Source organism: Rhinoderma darwinii, chromosome 1 (genome assembly GCF_050947455.1).
Source record: "Rhinoderma darwinii isolate aRhiDar2 chromosome 1, aRhiDar2.hap1, whole genome shotgun sequence".
In the NCBI taxonomy this organism is placed as follows: domain Eukaryota; kingdom Metazoa; phylum Chordata; class Amphibia; order Anura; family Rhinodermatidae; genus Rhinoderma; species Rhinoderma darwinii.
In genome coordinates this window covers 646347430-646374900 of record NC_134687.1, presented here as the reverse complement: position 1 = coordinate 646374900, position 27471 = coordinate 646347430, and the positions used below count along the sequence as shown (strand labels likewise).

At 43.5% G+C, this 27471-nt stretch overlaps 1 protein-coding gene across 1 annotated transcript in view; it reads left to right on the top strand.

Annotated features, from left to right (window-relative positions):
- Positions 1-27471, top strand: part of LOC142659810 (uncharacterized) — a 43879-nt gene that overhangs the window by 11929 nt on the left and 4479 nt on the right. The window contains exons 4-8 of the mRNA XM_075836330.1: positions 3-126; positions 4625-4722; positions 7352-7430; positions 7549-7646; positions 7813-7927. Coding sequence (XP_075692445.1) covers positions 3-126; positions 4625-4722; positions 7352-7430; positions 7549-7646; positions 7813-7927 — 514 coding nt within the window. The remainder of the gene's footprint in view (positions 1-2; positions 127-4624; positions 4723-7351; positions 7431-7548; positions 7647-7812; positions 7928-27471) is intronic.

Below are 27471 nucleotides of genomic sequence, written 5' to 3'. Positions count from 1 at the left end.
AGGTTCCTATAAGGTGTCAGGATGTCACTGTCTATTTCTCCATGGAGGAGTGGGAGTATCTAGAGGGACACAAGGATCTATACGAGGAGGTCATGATGGAGAACTACCGACTGCACACATCAGCAGGTAAGAAGATATAGATATTATAATTTATAGTTTATTTGTTTTTTTAAGTGTTCATTCCGTCATGTGCAGTATATACAGATATGTGATTCCTGATCTCCGATCACACGTTCCTTGCTTTGCTGCAGTGCTACACTAGGGAATCTTCACACGCAGCAGGTTTGTGGTAGAAATTTGTAGTAGGTTTGGAGCCACTAAACCACCAGCGTACCGATATAAGGCCGGGGTCTAGTGTTCAATACCTGCCTACCTCATTAACAGACGTTTAGGGAATAGTTAGTAAAGTAAATTACAACTTACCGAAAGGAGCTCGGGAGCGACATCATGCACATATGAAGCAGAGGACCGTTCACTGCGCATTCACAGTAAAGTGGGGTGTAGTGTCCTCGGCTTCATATGTGCATGCACCTGATGCTGCTGGACTTCTTCCGGTAAGTTGTAATTTACTTTACCAACCAATCCCTAAATGTCCTTTTTTGAGGTAGGCTAGTCTAGAACGCTAAACTCCTGCTTCATGACGGCATACTGGTGGTTTAGTGGCTTTAAACCTACTAACCGGTTCCTTTTAAAGGCTATGTACACCTAATTGAACTGAAATTTTTTCTATCGTTTGTTTTCTTCCACAATGCAAAATTAAGCAACTTTCTAAATAGTCTTCATTACAATTTCCAACCATTTGGCTGCTGTAGACTTTGCTTAACCCCTGTAGACAGTTGGTCTCCTGCAAATTCTAACTCCAATCCGTCAGTGCACTGCTCCTGGTGGCTGATTCAACTTCTCTTCCCCTTCCCTTCTCTCAGTGTTAGAGAGATAGCAGCGGAGGGTTGTACAGACAAGATCACACAAGCTGCTAGTATCATAGTGAAGATAGCCTATGTGTTCTCCTCACTATAAAGATGCTTTCTCTATACTCGGACCTGCTATGTACCAACACCCCCCCTCCCCCCCCCCCCCATGCGGCTATCGCTAACACTAAAAAAAGAAAAGAGGAGGCAGAGCGGTGGAGTGCGGATTTGAGTTAGAATTTGCAGGAGACCAGCTGTCTACAGGAGTTACACAGACTCTACAGCAGCCAAGTGGTAGGACCTTTTTAATGAAGACTATTTAGAAAGTTGCTTAATTTTACATTTAGGAACCAAATGAACAATAAAAAGAATTCGGTTCAAAGGTGTAACATTGCCTTTAAGTAGTACAACATTAAATGACATCAGCTCATGATTAAAAGCCAGTAAATCATATGATCTTGCATAAATTGTTTTATTTTCAAGGCCTGAAACTAAAGATAACAATAAGTTGTGGCCCCATTATTCACAGTGTGTTAGAGCCAAACACAGATGTTATCCAACAAAAGCTCCGTCCTAAATGAAATGTGTTTTAGAAAGCAAAATATTCTAATCCAAAAATCCAATAATTCAGTTAATTTTAATTATTCAAAATTCAGCCAACATGGACCAAGTGGTCATTCCATATTAAAGTCTCCTACTTTTCCCTCCGCTCATGATTCTATCACTCTTAATAACAAAAGGTTTAGTAAACAACAAAGAGAAATTCTTCTCATTTACTAACATTATTGTATAATCTGCAGTATACATTGCCACCATATTTTTCGTAGTTGATACACATCTGTTACTGGCCCATAAGATTATTTTAATATTTTTGTATATCCGAAATCCTATGGCCACACCTTGAACCGTTACCTGAGGTATCTCACTGAACCATCTTTTTGGCCTTCGTATAGAATAGCATAGCAAACTACAGTATTCCATCTCGTGGAGTCCAGTAAAAAACATCTACCCTAAACATATATGTTTTTTATAATGGGGGCCTATAGGTGGCAGATGGCACTATATGGCATCCACCACAGGACTCCGTTAAAGGGATAAGGTGAGAATCTCCAGTGATGTAACTGAACAGTTATCACCGGAACTTCCCTGGGGGAAATTAATCTTTGCAATACTGTGTTTCCGCTTCGGAGGATTGGAAGAGGGATAGGCTTGACCTGATCTTGCTCTATGAATAACCTTCTTCAGAACAGAGACAATAGAGCCTGCAGTGTGCACGGTGGATGTGACCCCCTTCTTGCCACACCAGCACAGCAGTATATATCGTGCCCCCGGCTCATGCTTAGTCATGTCCACCTACCTATGCTCATGCCTCAGACAAGAACACTCCCCACTTCCAGCCTGCACCTCCTTGCTGGGCACAATACATACTCACCGAACAAGGTAGCTGAAAGAGGGGAACAAACTACAGTACATACAGAATGACAGGCATTGTTTCTATGAATTATACATAGTATATGGGGGAACAAGGAGGAGTATGGAAGAGGTGACGGCAAGGTGGGGTGATCACTGTTTACCTCTGTTACACTGACTGCATCTTCTGCATGGGAGTAGTAAAAATCACCCTTGTTCCCCTATACCGTGTATTGTTCAGTGAAGCGCTGCCTGCGAGGGGAAATGGGCTGTATAGGCCACGTGGCTCATTGTATGTCTATACAGTGGGATATGTTGTAACGTTCCGTGGAAGGTATACTTTGGGAGTCCTCCTGATGTGTAACTCCTATGGAAGGCTCAAAACTTGGTTTGCACAGAGTCTAAGATCTACATCCATCAGCCATAACATTAAAACCACCTTCCTAATATTGTGTATGTCCCTTTCAAGCCACCAAAACAGCTCTGATTCATCGAGGCATGGAACTCCACAAGACCTCTGAAGGTTCCTGTATCTGGCCCTAAGACGTTCACAGCAGATCCTTTTAAATCCTGTAAGTTGTCAGGTGGGGTCTCTGGATCGGACTTGTTTTTCCAGCGCATCCTACAGATGATCGATCGGATTAAGATCTGTGGAATTTGGAGTTGAAATCAACGCTTTGAGCACTGAACACTTTGAAGTACTTGAACTCTTTTTGAAGTACTTGAACTCTTTGTCATATTCTTTGTCACGTTCCTGAATACTGTTTGCAGTCTGGCAGGGCACATTATGCTGCGGAAAGAGCTCATTGCCATTTGACAATACTGCTGCCATGAAGGTGTTTAATTGATATATGACCGTGTTTAGGTAGGTGGTATGTTTCAAAATAACCTCTACATGAATGCCAGGACCCAAGTTGTTCCAGCAGAACATTGCCCAAAGCATCTCACTGTCTCAGCCTCCAGCGACTCTGCCGCCAGCATTAAGTTTCTCAGCAATTTGTTCTACAGTAGTACTTCCCATAATGCATCATGGTGCCATCTCTACCCCAGGAATGTGACGCACATGGCCGTTCATTTGATGTAAAAGTTAACTTGATTAATCAGATCATGCAACTTTCTTCCATTGCTTTTTGGTCCAGTTCTGATGCCCATTGTAGAAGCTTTTGCCAGAGGACTGGTGTCAGCATGGGTACTATGACTAGTCCGCAGTGATGCAGCCCTAAATGCAGTGATCTGAAATGCACTGCGTGTTCGGACACCTTTCTATCATAGCCAGCACTATGTTTTTGAACAGTTTGTTCTGCAGTAGTTCTCCTGTGGCATCGGACCAGACGGGCTGGCCTGTGCCCCCCACGCACATTAATGACTCCGTCACCGGTTGTCCTTCCTTGGACCACTTTTGATACGTACTAACTACCTCCTACTAGGAACACCCCACAAGTCCTTCCTCGGACCACTTTTGATACGTACTAACTACCTCCTACTTGGAACACCCCACAAGTCCTTCCATTTTGGAGATGCTTTGACCCAGTCGTCTAGCCATCACAATGTGACCCTTGTCAAAGTCGCTCAAATTCTTATGCTTGCCCATGTTTCCAACACATCAACTTTAAAAACTGTTAATTTGCTAAGAAATCTCTCCTCCCCTGTCAGGCGCCGTTGTCACGAGATCATCAATGTTCTTCACTTCACCTGTCAGTGGTTTTAATGTTATGGCTGATTACTGTATATATTGAGGAGGACAGTGTGGCTCGTCTTCCTTTTTAAATTTTATTTTTTACGTATTTGTCCTAATGGGTTCATGAATCTTGCTACAGAGGAGAAGGGGGTGTTCCCTCTCTTTATAGAGCTTCTGTTTCCTGTCCAGGAGGGAGGCAGCCTCTCTCATGGTGTCACTGAAAGCCAATTAACTAAATGTAATCATATATTTTTTATTTCCACATTCCTCATAACCGCACCAGGTAAAAGGAAACTTGGTGTAGTTGTTTTTCTTACTACAGGTACTTTGTGTGACTAAGAAAAGATGAGGGTCTTCACTGTGGGTTCCCTCTTTGAAATATAGAATTCCCCAATAAGCAGAGGTATCATTGTTCCATGGCACGCCTGGGCACTTTTTTTTTGGTTGGCAGGGAGCTCTTAATAAATGTCCCCTGCGCTTAACAACTTTCAACTGTATCCGCAAATCTCAGGACGTGCCCTTTAGACTTTGATTAAATAAGTATAGAATGTAAGGTTCATAGAGAAGTATGTGATATATAGACAGATATACAGTAGTCATGTATTCAGTCACTTTGTGTTTCCTATAGATGGATCCAGTAGGAGAAATCCACCAGAGAGATGTCCCAGTCCTCTGTATTCCCAGGACTGTCAAAAGGAAAATCACAATGTTCCAGAGAATCATCAGGTAGATGGCGCTAAATTCTCCTCAAAATATGACTATAAAGCTGTGGGGGGGGGGGGGGTCAGGCTGGGCATGTGCCCCGGGCACAAATAGAATAGAAAGAAGGTAGGGGGCGCCGGGCTGGGCGGCACGGTCATAGTTGCCAACAATCCCGAATTTGCCTGGACAGTCCCAAATTTACAGAGACGTGTCCCGGCAACTACTATGTTCAATTGTATCTGCGTCCTTAGGATGCAGATACAGTTGAATAATTTGGCAGAGCAGGAAACTATCCCAGCTCTGCAATTTACTCTTCCTGGAGCGGAATCCCTGGCCAAAGAATTGCCGATGCTCTGGCCAGGTATAACACTCTTACAGTGAGCCCTACACCCCTGTCCATATATAGAGCTGGTATATGACTTCTAGAAGGAGCCCCAATGGCGCTATCTACAAGGGGGGCTGTGTGGCAGTATCTACAGGGTGGGGTGTGGCAGTATCCACAAGCGGGGGTGGGGGGAGTGTGGCAGTATCTACAAGGGGTGTGTGGCACTATCTACGGGGGGAGGGGGGGTGGTCTTGGCAATTTCTCCCAGAGTGGAGTGTGGCATTATGTAAAGGTGGAGCTGTGTGGCAGTATCTACAAGGTGGGTGTTTGACACGATCTACAAGGGGGTGTGTGTGACACTATCTACAAGCGGGGGTGTGGCAGTATCTACAAGAGGAGGCTGTTCATTATGTCACTATGTAGTCCCATTAGCCTCCGTTATACAATATTTTTTAGTCCGGTACTGACCTCTTTAACCGCTTCCCGTCGTAAACCACTTTCAGATTTACATTTTCGTTTTTTCCTCCCCACCTTCCAAAAGCCATAAAGTTTTAATTTTTCCGTCGATATAGTCCTATGAGGGCTTGATTTTTGCGGAACGAGTTCTAGTGTTTCGTAGCGACATTTATTGTTCCGTATAATGTACTGGGAAACAGGAAGAAAATATTTGTGAGGTAGAAAATGGAAAAAAAAAAGCGATTCCTCCATTTGTTTTTTGCGCTTCGTTTTTACAGAATTCAATAAAACAATTAAAACTACATGATAACTTTATTCTGCGGGTCAATGCTATTACGGCGATACTAAATATATATAGTTTTTTTCTATGTTTTACTACTTTTACAAGGAAAATACGAAGTGTAAAAAATAAAAATTTATTTTGTTGCCAAATTCTGAGAGCCATAATTTTTTTATTTTTTATGTCGATTTAAGTGTTATGAGGGCTTATTTTTAGCGGGATAAGCTGTAGTTTTTAATGATACCATTTTGGGGTTCATGCGAGGTTTAGTTTTTAATCCATTTTTTGTGGGAGATGAAGTGACCAAAAAATTGCGCTTCTGGCGTTTTTACCTTTTTTTTAATTTTATTTATTTTTTTACTGCGTGTACCGTGCGGGTTAAATAGTGACATATTTTAAAAGTTCAGACTTTTATGGATGCGTCAATACCAATTATGTTTATTGTTTACAATGCTCTAGGGGGAAAAATGTTAAAAGGAGGGTTTTTTGAACTTTTAGGCTATGTTCACACGGGGTATTTTGCCGAGTTTTTTGACGCGGAAACCGCGTCGCAAAACTCGGCAGAAACGGCCCGAGAACGCCTCCCATTGATTTCAATGGGAGGCGTCGGCGTCTTTTTCCCGCGAGCAGTAAAACTGCCTCGCGGGAAAAAGAAGCGACATGCCCTATCTTCGGGCGCTTCCGCCTCCGACCTCTCATTGACTTCAATGGGAGGCAGGAGAAAGCGTATTTCTCGCTGTTTTATGCCCGCGGCGCTCAATGGCCGCGGGCGAAAAACGGCGCGATAATTGCCGCGAAAATCGGCGTGCAGGGAGAGGAATATCTGCCTCAAAGTTCCAAACGGAATTTTGAGGCAGATATTCCTCCCCCAAAATACTCAGTGTGAACATAGCCTTAATATATATATATATATTTTTTTTTTTACATAAAAAAAACAACTTTTTATTAGTCCCCCTAGGGGACTTCAACCAGCGATCGTTGGATTGCTTGCACTATTTACTGCAATACTAATATATTGCAGTATATCGTCTTTCTGACAGGCTTCTATTAACCCCTTAATAGCACAAAGATGGCAGACCAGGAGGCCTTCATTAGGCCCCCAGGCTGCCATAGCAACCATCGTCACCCTGCGATTGCATTGCTCTTTCTAACTATTTTTATGCCGCGGTCGCTATTGACTGCGCCATTTAATGGGTTAAAGAATCCCTCTCGTTACTGTGAAGTATCGGCTGTAACATACAGCCGACACACGCATCATATGGATCGGGCTCACTGCGTGAGCCTGTTCCATATTTCCCCTGCCCGAATATGACGTAAGCATACGACAAATGTCAGGAAAGGGTTAATTTATTGTTATGGTAACTCCCTTATAATACTATATTGTTTGTAAAATGTACAAATGTTTTATACTTGAGTTACATAAAAAAAATTACACCTCACTGATTGGTAGAAAAAGTGAACATGTCGGGGGGGGGGGGGGGGGGAGAGAGACAGAATCTTTCCCCTGGGTGCTGGAGATCCTAGCTACAACTCTGCTATAAAGTCATTGAACTCAAGTTCATTTAACTTTTTTTTTTTTTTTGTCTGTTTAGGGTGAAAATCTGATTGATATTAAGGTTGAGGTTAAAGATGAAGCCGAAGAGGAGCCGGATTTAATGGCTGATCAGCAGTGTAAGGAGCGGGAGACGTTCATTATTTGTAAAGACGAACCTGTTTTGAGGGTCACCTAGATACAACTCCCATCATCTCATCATCACTTGTAAATTCCGCCACTGTGTGTTTTCTACAGATGGATCCAGTAGGGGAAGTCCACCAGAGAGATGTCCCAGTCCTCTGTATTCCCAGGACTGTCCAGAGGAAAATCACAATGTCCCCGAGAATCCTCAGGTAGATGAAGCGGAGCCCTATACCAGATCTATATAGGGGGGTGTGGAGCTTTTTGGTCCTGCGGTCATAGATGTGGTCATAGATTTTGGTGGTTTCTTATGTTGATCTGTTAGATTCTTCGCACTCTCTGCTGTATTGTACTGAATTGTTACATATGTGAAATCAGGGGGAAGATCTGACTAATATTAAAGCGGAGGATGAAGCCGAAGAAGAGCGGGTGAGGGGCGATCAAACGTGTAAGAGGGAAGTGGAGGAGGAAATTCCAGGAGGTGTTACCACAGGTCAGTAATAATGAATTTAGAAAGTGAATTGGGAGGTTTGGTAAGGTGGGGTTCCTCCTTAGTTCTACATTACAGTAACACTTCAGACAATGTGTTCTACATAGTGCAGGACCTGAGGGAGCTGTGACTGCACATAGAAGTTCTCTACAAGGTGTTCTGTGATTCCGGCCATGCACTAGGCTTAGTATCATCAGATTTTGGGAGGGATACCAGGAGCATTTAACCCTTTCAGGACCGAGCTCATTTTGGCCTTCAGGACCAGCCCCATTTTTTCAAATCTGACATGTCAATTTATGTGGTAATAACTCTGGAATGCTTTTGCCTATCCAAGCGATTCTGAGATTTTCTCGTAACATATTGTAATTTATGTTAGTGGAAAATTTTGGTCAATAAATTCATTGCTTATTTGTGAAAAACGCAAAAATGTAGAAAAAATGTGCAAAAATTATGATTTTTCTCATTTTAAATGTATCTGCTTGTAAAACAGATAGTAATACCACACAAAATAGTTACTATTTCACATTTCCCAGATGTCTACTCTATATTTGCATCGTTTTTTTGAACATTATTTTATTTTTCTAGGACGTTACAAGGCTTAAGAACTTTATAAGAAATTTCTTATATTTTCAAGAAAATGTCAAAAGGCTATTTTTACAGGGACCAGTTCAGTTCTGAAGCGGCTTTAGGGGCCTTATGTACTAGATAGACCCCATAGATCACCCCATATTAAAAACTGCACCCCTCAAAGTATTCAAAACGGCATTCAGAAAGTTTCTTAACCCTTTTAGGCGCTTCACAGGAATTAAAGCAATGTAGAGGGGAAGTTGACAATTTTATTTTTTTTTTTTTTGCTGAAATTCATTTGTAATAAAAAAAATTCTGTACCGCAGAAGGTTTTACCAGAGAAATGCAACTCAATATTTATTACCCAGATTCTGCAGTTTTTAGAAATATCCCACATGTGGCTCTAGTGTGATAATGGACTGAAACACCGGCCTCAGAAGCAAAGGATCACCTAGTGGATTATGGGGCCTCCTTTTTTAAGAATATATTTTAGGCACCATGTCCGATTTGAAGAGGTCTTGTAGTGCCAAAACAGTGGAAATCCCTCAAAAGTGACATGGTTTTGGAAACTACACACCTCAAGAAATGTATCTAGGGGTACAGTTAGCATCTTGACCCCACAGGTATTTTGCTATATTTATTGGAGTTTGACTGTGAAAGTGAAAATCCTACTTTTTTTCTGAAAAAATATTTTAAAAAATATTTGCAAGGAATAAAGAATAAAAAGCACCTCAAAACATGTAAAGCTACTTCTCCTGTTTGGACCCACGGCAGAGCTCAAAAGGGAAGGAGCGCCATTTGGAATTTGAAGCGCAGATTTTGCTGGATTGTTTTTCAGTGCCATGTCGCGTTTGCAACGCCCTGGAAGGAGCAAAACAGCGGTAACTCCCAAAAGTGACCCCATTTTGAAGACTACACCCCTCAAGGAATTTTTCTAGGGTATAGTTAGCATTTTGACCCCACAGTTTTTTTTGCTGAATTTAGTGGAATTAGGCTGTGTAAATGAAAATCTACTTTTTTCTGAAAAACATAGTAATGTTTAATTTTTACAATAAATAAAGGAGAAAAATCACCCCAAAATTTGTAAAGCAATTTGTCCTGATTACAGCAATATGCCATATGTGGTAATAAACTGCTGTTTGGACCCACGGCAGGACTCAGAAGGGAAGGAACAATATTTGGCTTTTGGAGCTCAAATTTAGCTGGAATGGTTTTCGGGTGTCAAGTCGCATTTGCAAAGCCCCTGAGGTACCAAAACAGTGGAAACCTCCCAAAAGTCCCTTTAGGGGACTGGAACGAGCGATCATTAGGTCGCTGGTACAATACACTGCGATACTAATGTATCGCAGTATAATATCATTTTTACAGGCTCCTGTACAAGCGTGATCGCTGTTCCTGTCCGTTAGTCCTGGGTGTCAGCTGTAATACACAGCTGACACCTTCAGAATATGAGCGATCGCAGCGCATGAGCCCGCTCCATATATAACCCCCCGCTCCACGACATTGTATTAAGTCGTGGTGCGCGCAGGCGTTGATGCGCAGCGGATGGTGCAAAGTGAAAATTTAAATTTTCCACTGATATGCCGTTTTAATGCACAATATGTTGTGCCCAATTTGTGCCACTGAAGACAAATACCTCATACAATGTTGAGCGGGTTCTCCCGGGTATAAAATGACATATATATGGACGTAAGCTGGTGTTTGGTCATGCTGTGGGTCTCAGAAGGGAGGGAGCGCCATTTTGCTTTTGGAGCGCAGATTTTGCTTGGTAACTGTTCTGTTTGGGATTTTGCTGGTATTTCAGTTTATAATGTGGGGGTTGGTGTAAACTTTGCTGAGTACATCAGGACATAATAAGAGGGTATAATAATTCGGTAAATAAATAATAATCCGCAGATTTGTGGCCGATGTGGCACTGATAAATGGTGCCCGATCTTATCCGCTTTTGAACACTGCACAATTTCTGTCGCTATATTCTGAGAGGCAGAACTTTTTTTTTATTGTTTCTCCACCGGAGCCGTGCGAGGGCTTATTTGTTGCGGAACAATCTCTAGTTTTCATTGGTACCATTTTAGGGTACATTTGATTTTTATTTTTTAACCCCTTCCCGCTCCTGGACGTACTATTAGGTCATGGTAACTGTATCGTTCACGCTCCATGACCTAATAGTACGTCTCGGGAGTAACGGCCATTTCGGCCGTCCTCCCGACACATACAGGAGCTGTGACAGATGCTGTCTCGTACAGCAGCTGTCACAGCTCCTACAGCGGGGACCGATCGCTGTGTCCCCGCTGATTAACCCCTTAAAAGCCGTGTTCTATAGAGATCGCGGCTTTTTAGGGGTTAAGCTGCCATCGCCGGCCTGCTACACGATAGCGGCCGGCGATGGTGACTATGGCAACCGGACACCTAACAATGGCGTCCGGCTATGCCATAGACGGAAGCCTAGTGGGTCCTGACAAAGTCAGGACCCACTATGCTTGCTGTCAGTGAGTGGCTGACAGTTCTAATACACTGCACTACGCATGTAGTGCAGTGTATTAGAATTGCGATCAGGGCCTCCTGCCCTCAAGTCCCCTAGTGGGACAAAGTAATGAAGTTAAAAAAAAAGTTAAAAAAAGATGTGTAAAAATAAGAAAATAAAAGTTTTAAAAGTAAAAATCTCCCTTTTTACCTCATCAGTCATTTATTATTAATAAAAATATATAAACAAACAAACTATACATAATTGGTATCGCCGCGTCCGTAATGGCCTGAACGACAAAATTATTTTGTTATTTATCCCGCACGGTGAACGCCGTAAAAGAAAATAATAATAAACCGTACCACAATCACAATCGTTTGGTCACTTCACCTCCCAAAAAATGGAATAAAAAGAGATCAAAAAGTTGCATGTACCTAAAAATGGTACTGAACGAAACTACAGTTCGTTACGCAAAAAATAAGTCCTCGCACGGCTTTATTGATTGAAAAATAAAAAAGCCGCTTAGAATAAGGTAACACAAAAAGTGAATGATATTTTTACAAAACGTATTTTATTGTGCAAACGCCATAAGACATAAAAAGAACCTATAAACATAGGGTATCACCATAATCGTATCGCCCCGCAGAATAAAGTGAATATGTCATTTATAGCGCACGGTGAACGCTGTAAAAAAAATAGAATAAAAAAACAATAGTAGAATTGCTGTTTTTTAGTCACCACGCCACCTAAAAATCTAATAAAAACTGATCAAAAAGCCGCATGCATGACATGAAAACTACAATGGATTCCTCAAGGGGTCTAGTTTCCAAACTGGGGTTACTTTTGGGGTGTTTCCAATGTTTTGGCACCACAAGACCTCTTCAAACCGGACATGGTGCCTAATAAAAAAGAGGCCTCAAAATCCACTAGTTGCTCCTTTGCTTCGGAGGCCGCTGCTTCAGTCCATTACCGAACTAGGGCCACATGTGGGATATTTCTCAAAACTGCAGAATCTGGGCAATACGTATTAAGTTGCGTTTCTCTGATAAAACTTTTTGTGTTATAAAAAAAATGGTATAAAGAGGATTTCCTGGCAAAAAAAAAATGAAAATTTCACCTCTACTTTGCTCTAAATTTCTGTGAAACACCTAAAGGGTTCATAAACTTTCTAAATGCTGTTGTGAATACTTTGAGGGGTCTAGTTTCTAAAATGGGGTGTTTGATGGGGGTTTCTAATATATGGGCCCCTCAAAGCAACTTCAGAACTGAACTGAAACCTAAAAAAATAAATAAATGAGGCAATACTTCGCTTCTTACATTATACTGATAATAAGCCGTGCCCACCCCGAGATGGCCACAGTTTTGATCGTTTGTATAAACGGAGACCCCTATTAGACCGTTTCAGTGCCCGGTTTTCCCAAGCATACACCCCCGAGAAGTGTATTTCTATTTGAGTCCCTGGTACATTTTAAAGGGAGGGTTCAATTCCCGAGTACCTGCCGGGTAAGAGGGCAAGGTATGGCGGGAAGATATATAAGCTGCGAGAGTGCATCAGGGTATACCTACAGATTTAGGATATATGAAGGAAAGGCCACCCCCAAACCAGACTGCATCCTGTACTACAATAGGTACATGGGAGGGATGGACTTGTAAGATCAAGTCCTGAAGCCCTACAGCACCATGCGGTGTGGTATAAGAAGCTGGCCGTGCACATCATACAGATGGCATTGTACAATGCGTACGTGCTACATCGATGTGCAGGCCAGACGGGCAGGGCCGCCATCAGGAATTTCTGGGCCCCCCTACCGTGGCACCGCCTGTTAACGGTACTCCGTCCAGCACCATATCATGGTAGCCAGGGCCGCCATCAGCGGGGGTATTATGGGTACTGATGTGAGAGGCCCGGCCAAACCTAATTGAAAGGGGGGCCCGGCAACTGCCGCGACTTGCCTTTGGTAGAAAAGAAAAACAAACCCCTGTAATGGGGCTTGTTTTTTTCACCAAAAGAATGTCGTGAGCTGCGAGCCCCCCTTTCAATTAGGTTTGGCCGGGCCTCTCACATCAGTACCCATAATACCCCCCCTGATGGTGGCCCTGAGTAGCATGGGGGTCGTCATGGGGGCCGTCAAACACTGCCGCCCGTGCGACCGATCGCGCGCACCCGCAAACTCCCGCGCATGCCCACCTGTGACCGCCTGGAACCGCGCACCGAATTTTGAGGCAGATTTTGACCTGCCCACACTATCTTGCTGCGTTTTTTGTCCGCGGCGATTGAGGACAGCAGACAAAAAACGCAGGGAAAAATGCATTTTCTACCTCCCATTGATTTCGATGGGAGGTCAGAGGCGGAACCGCGGCAAGAAAGGACGTGCTGCTTTTTCTTTTTGCCGCGACTGGCTCCCATTGATTTCAGATTAAATCAATGGGAGGCGGTATTGGAAGTTCTTTGGTGCTGATTCTGACGCAGTGTCCGAGTCAATATCAAGGCCCAAAAACTCTGTGAACTGGGCCTTATTGTTAGGGCTTATTCAGACGAACGTGTAATACGTCCGTGCAATGCGCGTGATTTTCACGCGCCTCGCACGGACCTATGTTACTCTATGGGGCCGTTCAGACTGTCAGTGATTTTCACGCAGCGTGTGTCCGTGTGTCCGCTGCGTAAAACTCACGACATGTCCGATATTTGTGCAGTGTTCGCGCATCACGCACCCATTGAAGTCAATGGGTGCGTGAAAATCACGCCCAGCACTTCCGCAGCCGTATAAACTATGAATGAAAACAGAAAAGCACCGCGTGCTACAAACATACAAACAGAGTGTCATAATGATGGCGGCTGCGCGAAAATCACGCAGCCGCGCATCATACGCTGCTGACACACGGAGCTGTTATGGACCTTTTGCATGCGCAAAACGCCACGTTTTTGCGCACGCAAAAAGCACACGCTCGTGTAAATCCGGCCTTAGGGTAGGAACACACTAGGCATGAACACTGCGGATTTTATGCAACACATTTTATTGTGGAAAATCCGCAGCGTATTACAGTCGCAGCAGAGTGAAAATCACTGACAGTCCGCAAGGCCCCATAGAGTAACATAGGTCCGTGCGAGGCGCGTGAAAATCACGCGCGTTGCACGGATGTATTACACGTTCGTCTGAATAAGCCCTAACAATAAGGCCCAGTTCACAGAGTTTTTGGGCCTTGATATTGACTCGGACACTGCGTCAGAATCAGCACCAAGAAACTTCCAAAACCGCCTCCCATTGATTTAATCTGAAATCAATGGGAGCCAGTCGCGGAAAAAAGAAAAAGCAGCACGTCCTTTCTTGCCGCGGTTCCGCCTCTGACCTCCCATCGAAATCAATGGGAGGCAGAAAATGCATTTTTCGCTGCGTTTTTTGTCTGCTGTCCTCAATCGCCGCGGACAAAAAACGCAGCAAAAAACGCGGCAAGATAGTGTGGGCAGGTCAAAATCTGACTCAAAATTCTTTAAGGAATTTTGAGGCAGATTTTTTCGGCCTGCAAAATACTCTGTGTGAACAGGGCCATACATAAACAGCACTTTGAGACACTTTACTCACCGTGTCAGAAGAGCTGCTCCCACTCCAGTCCTCTTCAGGCGATGTCTTCGGTCCAGATGTCGTCCTTGACCTCCATGCTCCAGAAAATGCCGGGGATCGTAGAACTCCTGCCGCCGCGCAACAACTAGACTCCTCCCCCTCTCCTTACGCAGCTACGCTCTGGAGAAGGAGGACGAGGCGGAGTCGGACGAGGAGGCGGAGTTGGAGGCGGGCCAGCAGGTAAGTAAACTGTGCGCCGCTGTCCCTGTGTGGCTGTCCTTCCCCGTAGATCGGATTTGTGTTGCGGGCGCACCGCCTCCCTCTCGGCGGCGCGCCTGGTCGTTCGCGCATGGGCGCGCGCTTGCGGTCATGCGCGCGCGGGTGCGAGCTTGCGGTCGTGCGCGCAAGTGGTGTTTCGCGGCGGTGATGAGAGGGGGGCCCGCAGCTCACGGCGGTGTTTGACGAGAGGGGGGCCCGCAGCTCACGACATTGTTTTGGTGAAAAGAACAGGCCCCATTGCAGGGGCCTGTTTTTTTCTACCAAAGGCAAGTCGCGGCAGTTGCCGGACCCCCCTTTCAATTAAGTTTGGCCGTGCCCCCTACACTAGTACCCCTAATACCCCCCTGATGGCGGCCCTGTGTAGCGCGAATCACGCGCGTCACCCGGAAGTGCTTCCGTGTGCCGTGCACGATTTGCACGCACCCAATGACTTCAATGGGTGCGTGCTGCGCGAAACACGGGCAAGTATATGACATGTCGTGAGTTTTACACAGCGCACACACGCTGCGTGAAATTCACTGACAGTCTGAACGGCCCCATTCACTAACATAAGTCCGTGCGACGTAATAAGTATCACGGACGTATAACACGTTCGTGTGAATAAGGCCTTATATTGTCATTTGTAGTGAATTTTCAGTGCACAATCCGCACCAAAAATAGGAGGCAAGTAAGTGGCTTATTCAGATGTCCATGTTCGGTCTGTGATATAAGGACCGTGTATCGGCCATATTTCCCGGACCGACCACAGTTCAGGGAGCCGGGTTTCTAGCATCACAGTTATCTATGATCATAGTCCCTCCCTTCCCGTGGGAATACTGTCCCCGGTCCCGTACTGAAAGCATCATTACAGTATGGGACAGTATTCCCGCAGAGAGGCAGGGACTCCCAGCAACACTGATAACTATGATGCTAGGAGTCCGGCTCCATCACGCTCCGTATGTCACGGACCGAATGCGGCCGTCTGAATAAGGCCTTAGTCTAGTTACACAGTGCGGTGAAATCCCATTTTTTTGCCACAATTTTTGCAAAAAAACGTGACTTGACCGCACTGTGAGAATATAGCCTAACAGCAATTTTCGTAATTGCGGCACAAATCACGCGGTTTTGCCGCGATTTTTATATAATCGCGGCAAAACTGCGCCATTTTTGCCGCGATTACGAAAATCGCGGCAAAAAAGCGCTAGGAAAACGAAAAAATACCCAAAAACTTTTTAGCCAACTTTATACAATCTACAAATGGGGTCAGGGGGATGGGAATCCGAATGGATAGGGGAACATACTCACCAGCCTGCAGGTCCGGTCAGCAGTGTAGAGGAGCTGGGGGGCGGGATCTCCACACGGAGCTTCAGCACATGCTGCATCTTCCCCTCCAGTGAAGCTACAACATGTATGCAGGGGCTGCCGCGAGTGTTGCTAGGGGAGTGTCGCTAGGGGGGTAACGCTAGGGGGGTGCCGCGGGCGTTGCGAGGGGGGCCCGTGAGCGATGCGAGGGGGGGGCCCGTGAGCGTTGCGAGGGGGGGTAACAGTCCGAAGGGGGGGGGGGTGCGACGGCAGCCCGGCGGGCCCCTTTTACTTCATTCATGTGGCCGGGCCCCTGACGGGAGTACCAGTAATACCCCCCTGATGGCGGCCCTGCAGACGGGAACTTTCCTGGAATTTCAAGAGGTGATTATCAAGAACCTAATCTTTAGGGACCAAGAAGGGGGGCACCCAGTACTTCTGGAAGCGAGGCCACACGCATCGTACCAGGACAACACTTCCAGTAGAAGTTCCCCAAACTGGCAAGAAGGGAAAAAGTCAAAAGAGGTACAAAGTCTGCTATAAGAGGGGGATAAGGGAGGACACAATATATCAATGTGACACGTGTCCCGAATAACCAGAGCTCTGTATGAAAGTGTTTTAAAATTTATCATACATCCCTTGGTTTATAATTTACCCCAGTTTCACTTCCCCTGATGCCCTCCGCACAGCTTATCCCCCCTCGTCTTTCCCCTCTGGGCCCTGCTGTGTGCCCAGGCAGCAGATAACAGCCACATGTAGGGTATTGCCATACCCGGGAGAACCCACATTACAGTTTATGGGGTGTAGGTCTCCGGTCAAAATGCTCACTACACTATTCTAGATGAATGCCTTATGGGTGTAGTTTTTAAAACGGGGTCACTTCTTGCGGGTTTCAACTGTACTGGTACCTCAGGGGCTTCTGCATACATGACTTCGCACTAGAAAATCCCCAGTATGCCAAATGGTGGTCCTTTCCTTCTGAGCCCTCCCATGGGCCCAAACGGCAGTTTATCACCACAAATGGGGTATTGCGGCACTCAGAACAAATTGCGCAACAGAATGGGGTATTTTGTTTCTTGTGAAAATAAGAAATTTTCAGCCAAAACGACATATATTATTTGAAAAAAATAATTTTGTTTTAATTCCCAGCCCAATTCAAATAAGTTCTGTGAAAAAACTATGGGGTCAAAATGGTCACAACACCCATAAATGAATTCCTTGAGGGGTGTAGTTTCCAAAATGGGGTCATTTGTGGTTGGTTTCCATTGCTGTGATACCTCTGGGGCTCTGCAAATGCAACATGGCACCCGAAAACCAATCCAGCAAAATCTGGACTCCAAAGAACAAATAGCGCTCCTTTCCTTCTGAGCCCTCCCATGGGCCCAAACGGCAGTTTATCACCACAAATGGGGTATTGCCGCAATAAGGACAAATTGGGCAACAAAATGGGGTATTTTGTTCCCTGTGAAAATAAGACATTTTGATCACAAATGATATCTTATTGGAAAAAATTTCATTTTTTTCATTTCACAGCCCAATTCAAATACGTACTGTGAAAAAACTGTGCGGTCAAAATGGTAAATGAATTCCTTGAGGGGTGTAGTTTCCAAAATGGGGTCACTATTGGGGGATTCCTACTGTTTTGGCACCTCAACACCTCTTCAAACCTGGCATGCTGCCTAAAATATATTCTAATAAAAAAGAGGCCTCAAAATGCACTAGGTGCTTCTTTGCTTCTAAGGCTTGTGTTTTATTCCACGAGCGCAGTAGAGCCACATGTGGGACATTTCTAAAAACTGCAGAATCTGGACAATACATATTTAGTAGTGTTTCTCTGGTAAAACCTGTGTTACAGGAAAAAAATTGAATAAACTTGTAATTTAGCAAGAAAAATGAAATTTGCAAATTTCACCTCCACTTTGCTTTAATTCCTGTGAAATGCCTGAAGGGTTAAAAAACTTTCTAAATGCTGTTTTGAATACTTTGAGGGGTCTAGTTTTTAAAATGGGGTGTTTTATCAGGGTTTCTAATACATAGGCCCCTCAAAGCCTCTTCAGAACTCAAGAGGTACCTTAAAAAAAAGGCTTTTGAAATTTTCGGAAAAATATGAGAAATTGATGTTTATGTTCTAAGCCTTGTAACGTCCAAGAAAAATAAAAGAATGTTCATTAAACGATGCCAATCTAAAGTAGACATATGGGAAATGTGAACTAGTAAATATTTTGGGTGGTATAACCGTCTGTTTTACAAGCAGATGCATTAAAATTTTGAAAATTCTATTTTTTCAAAAATTTCTCAAAATTTTGCAATTTTTCACCAATAAACACTGAATATATCGACCAAATTTTACCATGAACATGAAGTCCAATGTGTCACGAGAAAATAATCTCAGAATCGCTTGCATAGGTTTAAGCATTCTGACGTTATTACCACATAAAGTGAAATATGTCAGATTTGAAAAATGGGCTCTGAGCCTTAAGGCCAAAACTAGGCTGCGTCCTTAAGGGGTTAATCACTTTTTTTATTAGATTATTTTGGCAAGCAAAGTGACAAAAAAAACAAATTCTGACAATGTTTTATGTCTTTTTTTTTTCTTTTTAACACAGTGTTCACCGTGCGCTATAAATGACATTTTAATTTATTCTGCGTGTTGATACGATTACGCTGATACCATATGTATATAGTTTTTTTATGTTTTGTGGCGTTTGCGCAATAAAATCACTTTTCGATAAAATTATTTATTTTTTGTGTCACCATATTCTGAGAGCGATAACTTTTTTTATTTTTTAGTCAAAAATGCTGTGTAAGGGCTTGTTTTTTTGTGGGACGGGTTGTAGTTTTTATTGGTATTATTTTAGGGTACATGCGACTTTTTGATCACTTTTTATTCTATATGTTGGGAGGGTTGATGCCAAAAAAATAGTGATTTTTTTAAATAATTTTTTTTTGTGTTTGTTCACCGTGCGGGAAAAATATTATAGTTTTATAGTTTGGGTCATTTATGAACACGGTGATACCAAATATGTGTACTTTTTTTTAACATTTTCAATTTTTCCCTATAATAAAAGTCTCTTATAGGAAAAAAAGTATTTTTTGTTTTTGTAACTTATCTTGTTTTTACACTTTTATAAAACATTTTTATTACTTTATTATTTTATTTTTTTATTTTTTTACTCTTGTTTTACTTGAAGACCTGCAGCACTGATCGCTGCTATAACACATTACACTACCTAGGTAGTGTAACCTATTATAAACTGTCAGTGTGATGCTGAGTGCTGATTCAGATGAACGTGCCATTTTTGCGCACGCAAAAACCGCAGCGTTTTGCGTGCACAAAAGGCACTTGACAGCTCCGTGTGCCCTGTTCATATGGATGCGCAGCTGCGTTCTTTTCGCGCAGCCGCCATCTTTATGACACTCAGTTTGGATGTTTGTAAACAGAAAAGCACGTGGTGCTTTTCTGTTTACATTCATTCTTTTACTGTTATTGCGCGAATAACGCTTGTCCCACGGAAGTGCTTCCGTGGGGCATGCGTGATTTTCACGCACCCATTGACTTCAATGGGTGCCTGATGCGCGAAAAACGCAGACACATAGAACATGTCGCGAGTTCTACGCAGAGCACTAACGCTGCGCAAAACTCACATACTGTCTGCACTGCCCCATAGACTTCTCTAGGTCCGAGCGAAAACTGCGCGGACGCAAGACACGTTCGTCTGAATCCGCCCTGAGAGTCACACTGACAGGAAGCTTATGAGGACCGGCCTCCTTCTGGTTCTCATAGACTGCCGTGCATGGCAGATCCGGGGGCTGTTGCATGGCTCCGGTTTTGTCTTATAACCGACGGCAGCACCCGCAATCGGTCCCCGGGAAAATTTGTTATAACAACAAACTTTCCACTTCGTTGCTACAACAAACTTTCCCTGTCCCACAATCACATGACCGGGACCTGAACCAATTAGGTCCCGATCATGTCTCCGGGACCAGAGGCAGGGGATAACAGCGCAATCCGGGTGTCAGCGCTACTCAGACACCCGGATCGTGCTTTTAACACCCACCGTGATTCACGTTGGCGCTGCACAGAGCCCAGCAAGTGCCAACGTGAATTTTCTGTGGGCGGTCGGGAAGCGGTTAAGAATGACATTAATTCAATACACTAGTATGTCTTACGATCGCTGGTTCAAATCCGCTGCAGGGACTAATGAATAGTGTTAAAAAATAGTTCAATTCTTTAGTGGTGTACAAAAAATAAACAAAAACCCTTTTCCCACCTTTCCTCTAAAGTATTGTAAAAAACTAAATTGGTATCGCCGCATCTGTAAAAGTCTGACGTATTACAATATAACATTATATAAATCGCATGGTGAACACTAAAAAAAAAAAACAATTAACCCGCCAGAATTGCTATTTTTTTGGTCACCTTCGTGCTAAAAAATTTGTATGTGCCAATAAAAACTACAGCTCGCCCCACAAAAATAAGCCTTTACTCTGCTCAATCAACAAAATAAAATAGAAATAACCCGCAGGATAAAGTTAACATGTAATTTATACAGAACAGTGAATGCCATATTTTTTAAAAAAATGCTGTTTTTTGATAGGTTCGCTTAAAAAAAAATGGAGTAAAAAGTGTTTAAAAAGTTGCATGTACTCCGGGGCGGATTAAGTAGACCATAGGCCCTAGGCTGTTACCCAAACTTGGGCCCCCCTTTTCCACCGCCACACTACCGCACCGTATCTATTTTTAATACCACCTTTTTGTGCGAGCATTAACAAATGGGTGTTGCACGATGCCCTTGTCACAGGGCTATGTCCCTACATACTGACTGTCTCCAACTATTACTGACCGTATCACACTGTGCAGGGACACATCCACCTGACAAGCGGAATGGTAACATGCATTTATCTATGAGTCCTGGACCACACAAAGTCTTTTATAGGAAATCCTTGTATTTCACATAAACATGTTAGGAGAGGTGACCGATTCTCCATAAATCTAGTGACTCACAGGTGACGACTACTCAGATTCTAGTAGTTTTTTTTCCTCTTTTCTTCTCCATCCGATCCAGACTTCATGATGACTTCTCCCGGCCACAACCCATTTATGGAGTTTGCCACTCAGATGTCTTCGACTCCTCACTTTTCCAACATTTCCACACCTATAAACGAAGATAAAATTATGGGACCGCACACTGTGCCCCTGAATAAAATAGTATGAAACACTGTGAAGTAAAGCACCACATACACACAGCCTCTGTAGATGGCACCACACCCCCCCTCCTGGTATATAGTGCCACTTACCCCCCCTCGTGCGCTCCCTCTTGTATATAGTTCCACACAGCACTCCCTTTTGTATATAGTGCCACACAGCACTCGCTCTTGTGTGTGTATATATATTGTCACACAGCGCTCCCCCTTGTATATAGTGCCACACAGAGCTTTCCCCCCCTTGTATATACTGCCACACATCGCTCCTCCCCTGTATGTAGTGCTACACAGCATCCCCCCCCCCCCCCCCCAAAATAAAATATTGTACTTACTTTGGCCCGTTCCCGCGACGGACGGAGGGAAACACATCCTCCGGGCAGGACGCATGTGCACACCAGTGTTATGCAGTGACGTCTTCAAGACGGCCTGCGCAGGGATTCTTCCCAGCGCCTTATAGGCTGCAGCCCTAACGTGGCCTTCAGCCTATAGTATTCATTTGTATCTATGTCCTGAGGACGCAGATACAAGTGAATGTGGCTTTTGCTAGCACCGGGGGCCCACCACGGTGCTAGCGACGCCACCAGACATGATTGGGCCCGTGCGGTTATGTGCAGTTTGGGTGAACAGCCCTAATGATGATCCGCGACTGCGTATATCACCTGTGTATGTGTCGTGCAGAGACACATAAACAGATGCTAATAAAGATGGCTGCCCCCACAAAAAAAAAAACATGAATAATTACATTAGGGAACATATTCAAATAATTAGAAAAAAATAGGCCCATAACGTAAAGGCTATATACACACTTAAAAACGTTATATTCTAATGTGTGTGTGTGTGTGTGTGTGTGTGTGTGTGTGTGTGTGTGTGTGTTTGATTTTATAAAAAAATATTTTTACTTTTTTAGATACAGCTGATTTTGTATCCTGTATCCGTCTGGTCAGCAGGACTGACGGGATCAGGGACACAGGCCTGCGTGTCAATCACATCTAAGATTACAAATTAGCGCAGGACACGTGTCACTGATCCCGTCAGTCCAGCTGACCTGATGGATACAAAGCAGCTGTATCTCAAAAAGTAAAAATTATTTTTAATAAAATGTAATTAGAAAAGTTGCACCAAACACACATTTTTATAAAAAAAAAAAAAAGTTTTCAAAGGTGTACATCCTTCCCCCCCCCCCCCCACCCATACAGCTCTCCGCAGTTATCCAGAGAATCTGACCTCCCTTTGCAATATAATAACTACTGAGGGCTCTATGGGGGCGGGGGGAATTATACTGCAACCATCTGACTGCAGACAAGGGGCTCTAGGAATAATCCCCCCATGGAGTCCTCAGTAGTTATTATACTGCAAGGGGTTGGGGGTTGAGCATCTGACTGCAGAGGGCTCTATGGGGGGAATTATTATCCCCTCATACAGCCAGCTGCAGTCAGTTAGATGGTTAGACCTCCCCTTACTGCATAATCCCCCACATAGTGTCGACCAATGACTTTAATGTTAGTTGGGGCTGGAGGGTAAACCGGCAACCAGTACCACTAACCTCACAGTCGGTGACCCCTCTGCTCTTCTCTTCCAGTTTTGTGACGGGATCGCCCTCCTGTTCCGCTTTGCGGCGCATGCTGTGTCTGAGAGGCATGTCCTAAACATTATTAGACATGCTTAACGTCTGCTAGCTAGCACTATCTCGGCCAAGTCCGCCCTAAATTCCCTGCTCCCCATCTCCACAGCGGCAGTTAGCAGCGCGAGTGCGCTGCATAGTTTTATAAGACTGCGGTTTGGGTGGCCAGCATCGGGGCCCGGACGGCCGCCCTCACTGCCCATATGATAATCCGCCACTGCATATACCCCAAAATGGTATTAATAAAAAGCCCTCAAACCACTACGTGTATGAAATAATAAAAAAGTTACGGCTCCCATTAGTTGATGATGAAAAAATATGCAGATGAACAGATCCAGTGGAATTTTCCTTCCGTTTCAGGAGGTGATTATTAGGTCTCTAATATTTGGGAATCCGGAAGAGGAGGGTCTAAACATGTCTGCTGGAAGCGAGGGCGTCCGTATTATACCAAGACAACACTTTCCCAGCAAAATTCCCCAAACTGCAAAGGTGCAGAGTGTGGACCGAAAGGGGATAAGAAAGGACACCATTTATCAGTGCGACACTGTCCTGTTCATAAAGGATTGCTTCACAGTGTAACACACATCTATGAATAATTGTACTATTTACCCCATTATTATACCACTGTATTATACCCTGATGTACTCTGCACAGCTTACGTATACCCTGATGTACTCTGCACAGCTTACGTATACCCTGATGTACTCTGCACAGCTTACGTATACCCTGATGTACTTCTCACTGTAACGTTCATGGCCGCGGACTGTTTGGATTACTCACTCCTCGACGGCCGCAGCCATGGTCTGGTGAGCGCTGGCCCGTATCTCCCTCCCAGAAGACGCCAGCATCACTTTTGGGGTGTTTCCACTGTTTTGGTCCCACAGGTGTTTTGCAAATGCAACTTGGTGCCCAGAAACCAATCCATCAAGATCTGTGCTCCTTCCCTTCTGAGCAGTTTCTGCCGAATATATTATTGGAAAAAAAATTTCTTGCTTGATTGAGCAAAGTGATATGTGACATCATTTTTTCAACCGTACTAACTATGTAATGGCTTTTGACCGCGGCATCTAAGGTTTTAAACAACTGGAATCAAAGTGATCTTTTATTCCGCTCGTTGCAGTAAGGTGTCGGCTGTATTACACGGTCGATACCGCTGAGTATGGAGAGTGCTCAGCCCCTGAGCACACGCCATACTTCCCTTTAAAGCTTTTTACGTACATGTACTTGACAATGCGTTAAGGTAGGGGTTTATGTTTAATTTTTACTTCCTTTATTTTTGTTTGTTTTTTAACTTTTTATTTTTATGACCTTTCCATCAGAAAAGATATTTGGGAAACTTTTTATTTTATTTATTTTACACTATACTTTTCCTCTATAATTGGCGCTTTACAGCAGGGGAGATCAGCCCTGTTTGTCACTGATAGGGCTGTGCTGGGTCAAGTTAGAAGCAGCAGCAGCCTCTTGGCTGTGTTCACACTGAGTTTTTTGCAGGAGGAAAATTCCTCCTGCAAAAACTGATCCAGTAGGTTTTTGCACAGTGGTTTGACAAAAACTCGTCAAAACACTCGTCTAGGTTTTTTTTCCCTCTTTCTGACTCATTGAAATGGGGTTTTGGAGGCGGAAACCAAATCAATGCGAGGCATTTTCAGGCGGTTTTTGAGGAGTTTTTTGGCGCGGTTTCTGCCCCAAAAAACTCGTCAAAAAACTCAGTGGGAACAGGGCCTTTCTACCAGCATCTCAGCAATCATGTGAACAGTCACATGACCACCGGGATCAACAGAGGCAGCAGCGTTTATAGAGCGTTGTGTACATGAGTACAGAGAAGACAAGTGGTAAAAAACACTTTTGTCTTCTTTCCATGGTCCCCGGCAATCTCTGACAGCCGGGCAAGTGACATTTAGCTGCTCAATCGCTCAGGCAGGTAGCTTAAACCTGCACCATATATAGACCGTGGGCAGTCCTCAACCGGTTGAACATCATTTTAGTGGTCAATCGAAATGAAAAAACTCATACATTTTCGTGATTGCCTTTGTACTTTGTCATTTATTTGGTTCTTCCATTACAAATCTTCTAATAATAACAGCTTAGAAGAAAGATCCTCATTATAATTCTATATTTAATGAGTCTGGGACAAGAATTAAGGAGCTATTAGAAAACACACAAGGTTCCCATGACAACTCTGTACACAAGTCACAAGGGAACATGTTATCTTCAGGATATTTCCATAGTACAAACTTGGGCATAAATATCAAGTAATCAGATCTCTGCTATAATTTACGGTACACTAAATAGCCCTTTTAGAATATGTCTTCTTTAAATGGACACTAATTTATGGTAATCTGATAGTCTTCCTGATATATATCAAATTTGTAATATACTTACTGTTAAAATTTTCATGGATAAAACCGCTGAATTTATATGTTAAGTTAGTGCCACTGGGTGAGAGACACAGGGATGCTGCTGCTTATAGAATTTTATGGAAACGGTAGGGGAGGAGGAGGGAGCAGGAGCAGAAAGACACAGATGCTGTTGCCAATAGAAGTCTTTTCAAGAGGGGAGCAGAAGCAGAGAGGATACATAGGCTGCTGGTAAGAGTTATGTCACCCCAGTGCTGGATTTTCTGCTACACTGCTCCTTACTTCTGTATGATGTGCTCCATGCTGCTGCAGCTACTAAGGGTGTGCTACAGGGAGATAGTGGACCAGATAGTGGACCAGGGTGGTTCTCTTCTTTTGTATGTGCAGTGTAAAGAAGACATGATAGCAGTTAGGCTCCACCCACTACCTCAGGAAAAACTGAGAATTAAAGACAGAGCCTGCAGAGGGAAAACTGCTAAAAGAATGGCAAATACAAGTCATGTAATGGCTAGAATTGTGTTATTTCTCCTATACACACACATTTAACAGATTATTCAGATAAGTAGTCTAAAAATTAGGTATGCTTTAAAGGGAATATGTTGCTAGAAATTATTATTATTTTTTTTCAGTTAAACAATTAGTATTTAAGTGATTACTCTGTTTTATTTTTTTCACAAGTCAGGAAATCTAAATTAGATTCTAATTTATAACATTTCCATGTGCTGGCCACTAGAGGGAGCAGTTCCAAAAATTGCAGCATGGTCACTGTGGTAAAGCAACCTCATTGATTTATGCTGCAAATTTGGGGTGGATACACTCTCCTCTGGTGTCCTCACACAATCCCCCCTCCTTTCTTCTGGCTAGTGCCAGGAGAAGGAGGGGTTTGAATGTCTTCAAACCTCCTACACTGTGTGCCGCCATTTTCTGAGCGACTTCACAGTGCTAGGAGGATTAGATACAGGGCTCAACAGACAGTATTACATGAACATAAACGCACATAATACACACATGATACACGCACATAATACACACATCATACACGAGCATAAATTACCTGCTGCTGTCGCCGCCTCCGCTGGTCTACGCTCCTCTTTCTTGCGCCTTCGCTTCGTTGAACATATGGCCGGAAGTCGTCATCTTACTGTACGGCAGCGGCTTCCGGTCCACATGAAAATGGCGGCGGATTTCTCTCTACGTACGAGCTTCATTTTGACCTGTGTGGGAGCGGCGCATGCGCCGTTCCCACACAGATGGCGCACGCTTCTGAGAATGGAACGGCTCCCATTTGCATTCTCTATGGGGTTGTATGTGACGTATAGCATCTCCTGTATGTGTCGTTAATCGACACATACAGAGATGGAAAAAAAATGGCAGCCACATAGAGAAGTAAAAACACAGTAAAAAGTAGAACATGAGAACACAAATAAAATTTATGTTAATATCATATTAAAAGTAATCTGATAATAATAATAATTTAAAAAAAAATCATGACACCTTCCTTTTAAGGGTCTTTAAGAAGTTTTCAAAGTGGGTTTAAAGATTTTTTTTTTATATTGGATTAAAAAAAACATCCATGATTATTAGGAAGCTCCTATTTTAACCAGTTGCTGTCTGCCCATAGATCATAAATTTCCTGGTGGTCCACACCTCTCTGCAAGAAAGTTTTAAAACATCCAGCTGAATTTTCTCCTCTCCGACTCTCCCACTCCATCAGTTAAATATATCACTTATTTTATTACACAATATCGAAGCCCTATATGTTCTGAGGAAAACAAGACCAAATAAAAATAGGTTGGCAGAGAAATAGAACAACAATTTGCTATTAAATTGTCATATGACTAAAGCTTGAATGTGGCCACTTCATTTCATTAGGTTCACATTATCAGTACTTGATAGGATCCTCTTTCCCCTTAGAACAGCCCGAATTCTTAGTGGAATGATATAACAAAGTTCTGGAAACCTTCATTACAAATTTTGATTATTAACTTCACTCTGTCATCCACTGCATCCCAAAGATGTTCTATAAAATTGAGAGCCAGTGACTGTTCAGCCATTAGGATATACATACCTCATTGTCATGTCTGTGAATTCGGCCTGAGATGTGTGCTTTGTCTCATGACAAATTATCTTGTTAAATGTAGACTGTGGCCAATATTAGACTGTCTGCACTATTATTAAGTTAAGATGTTATATGTCTTATTAGTATTTAAAGGGCC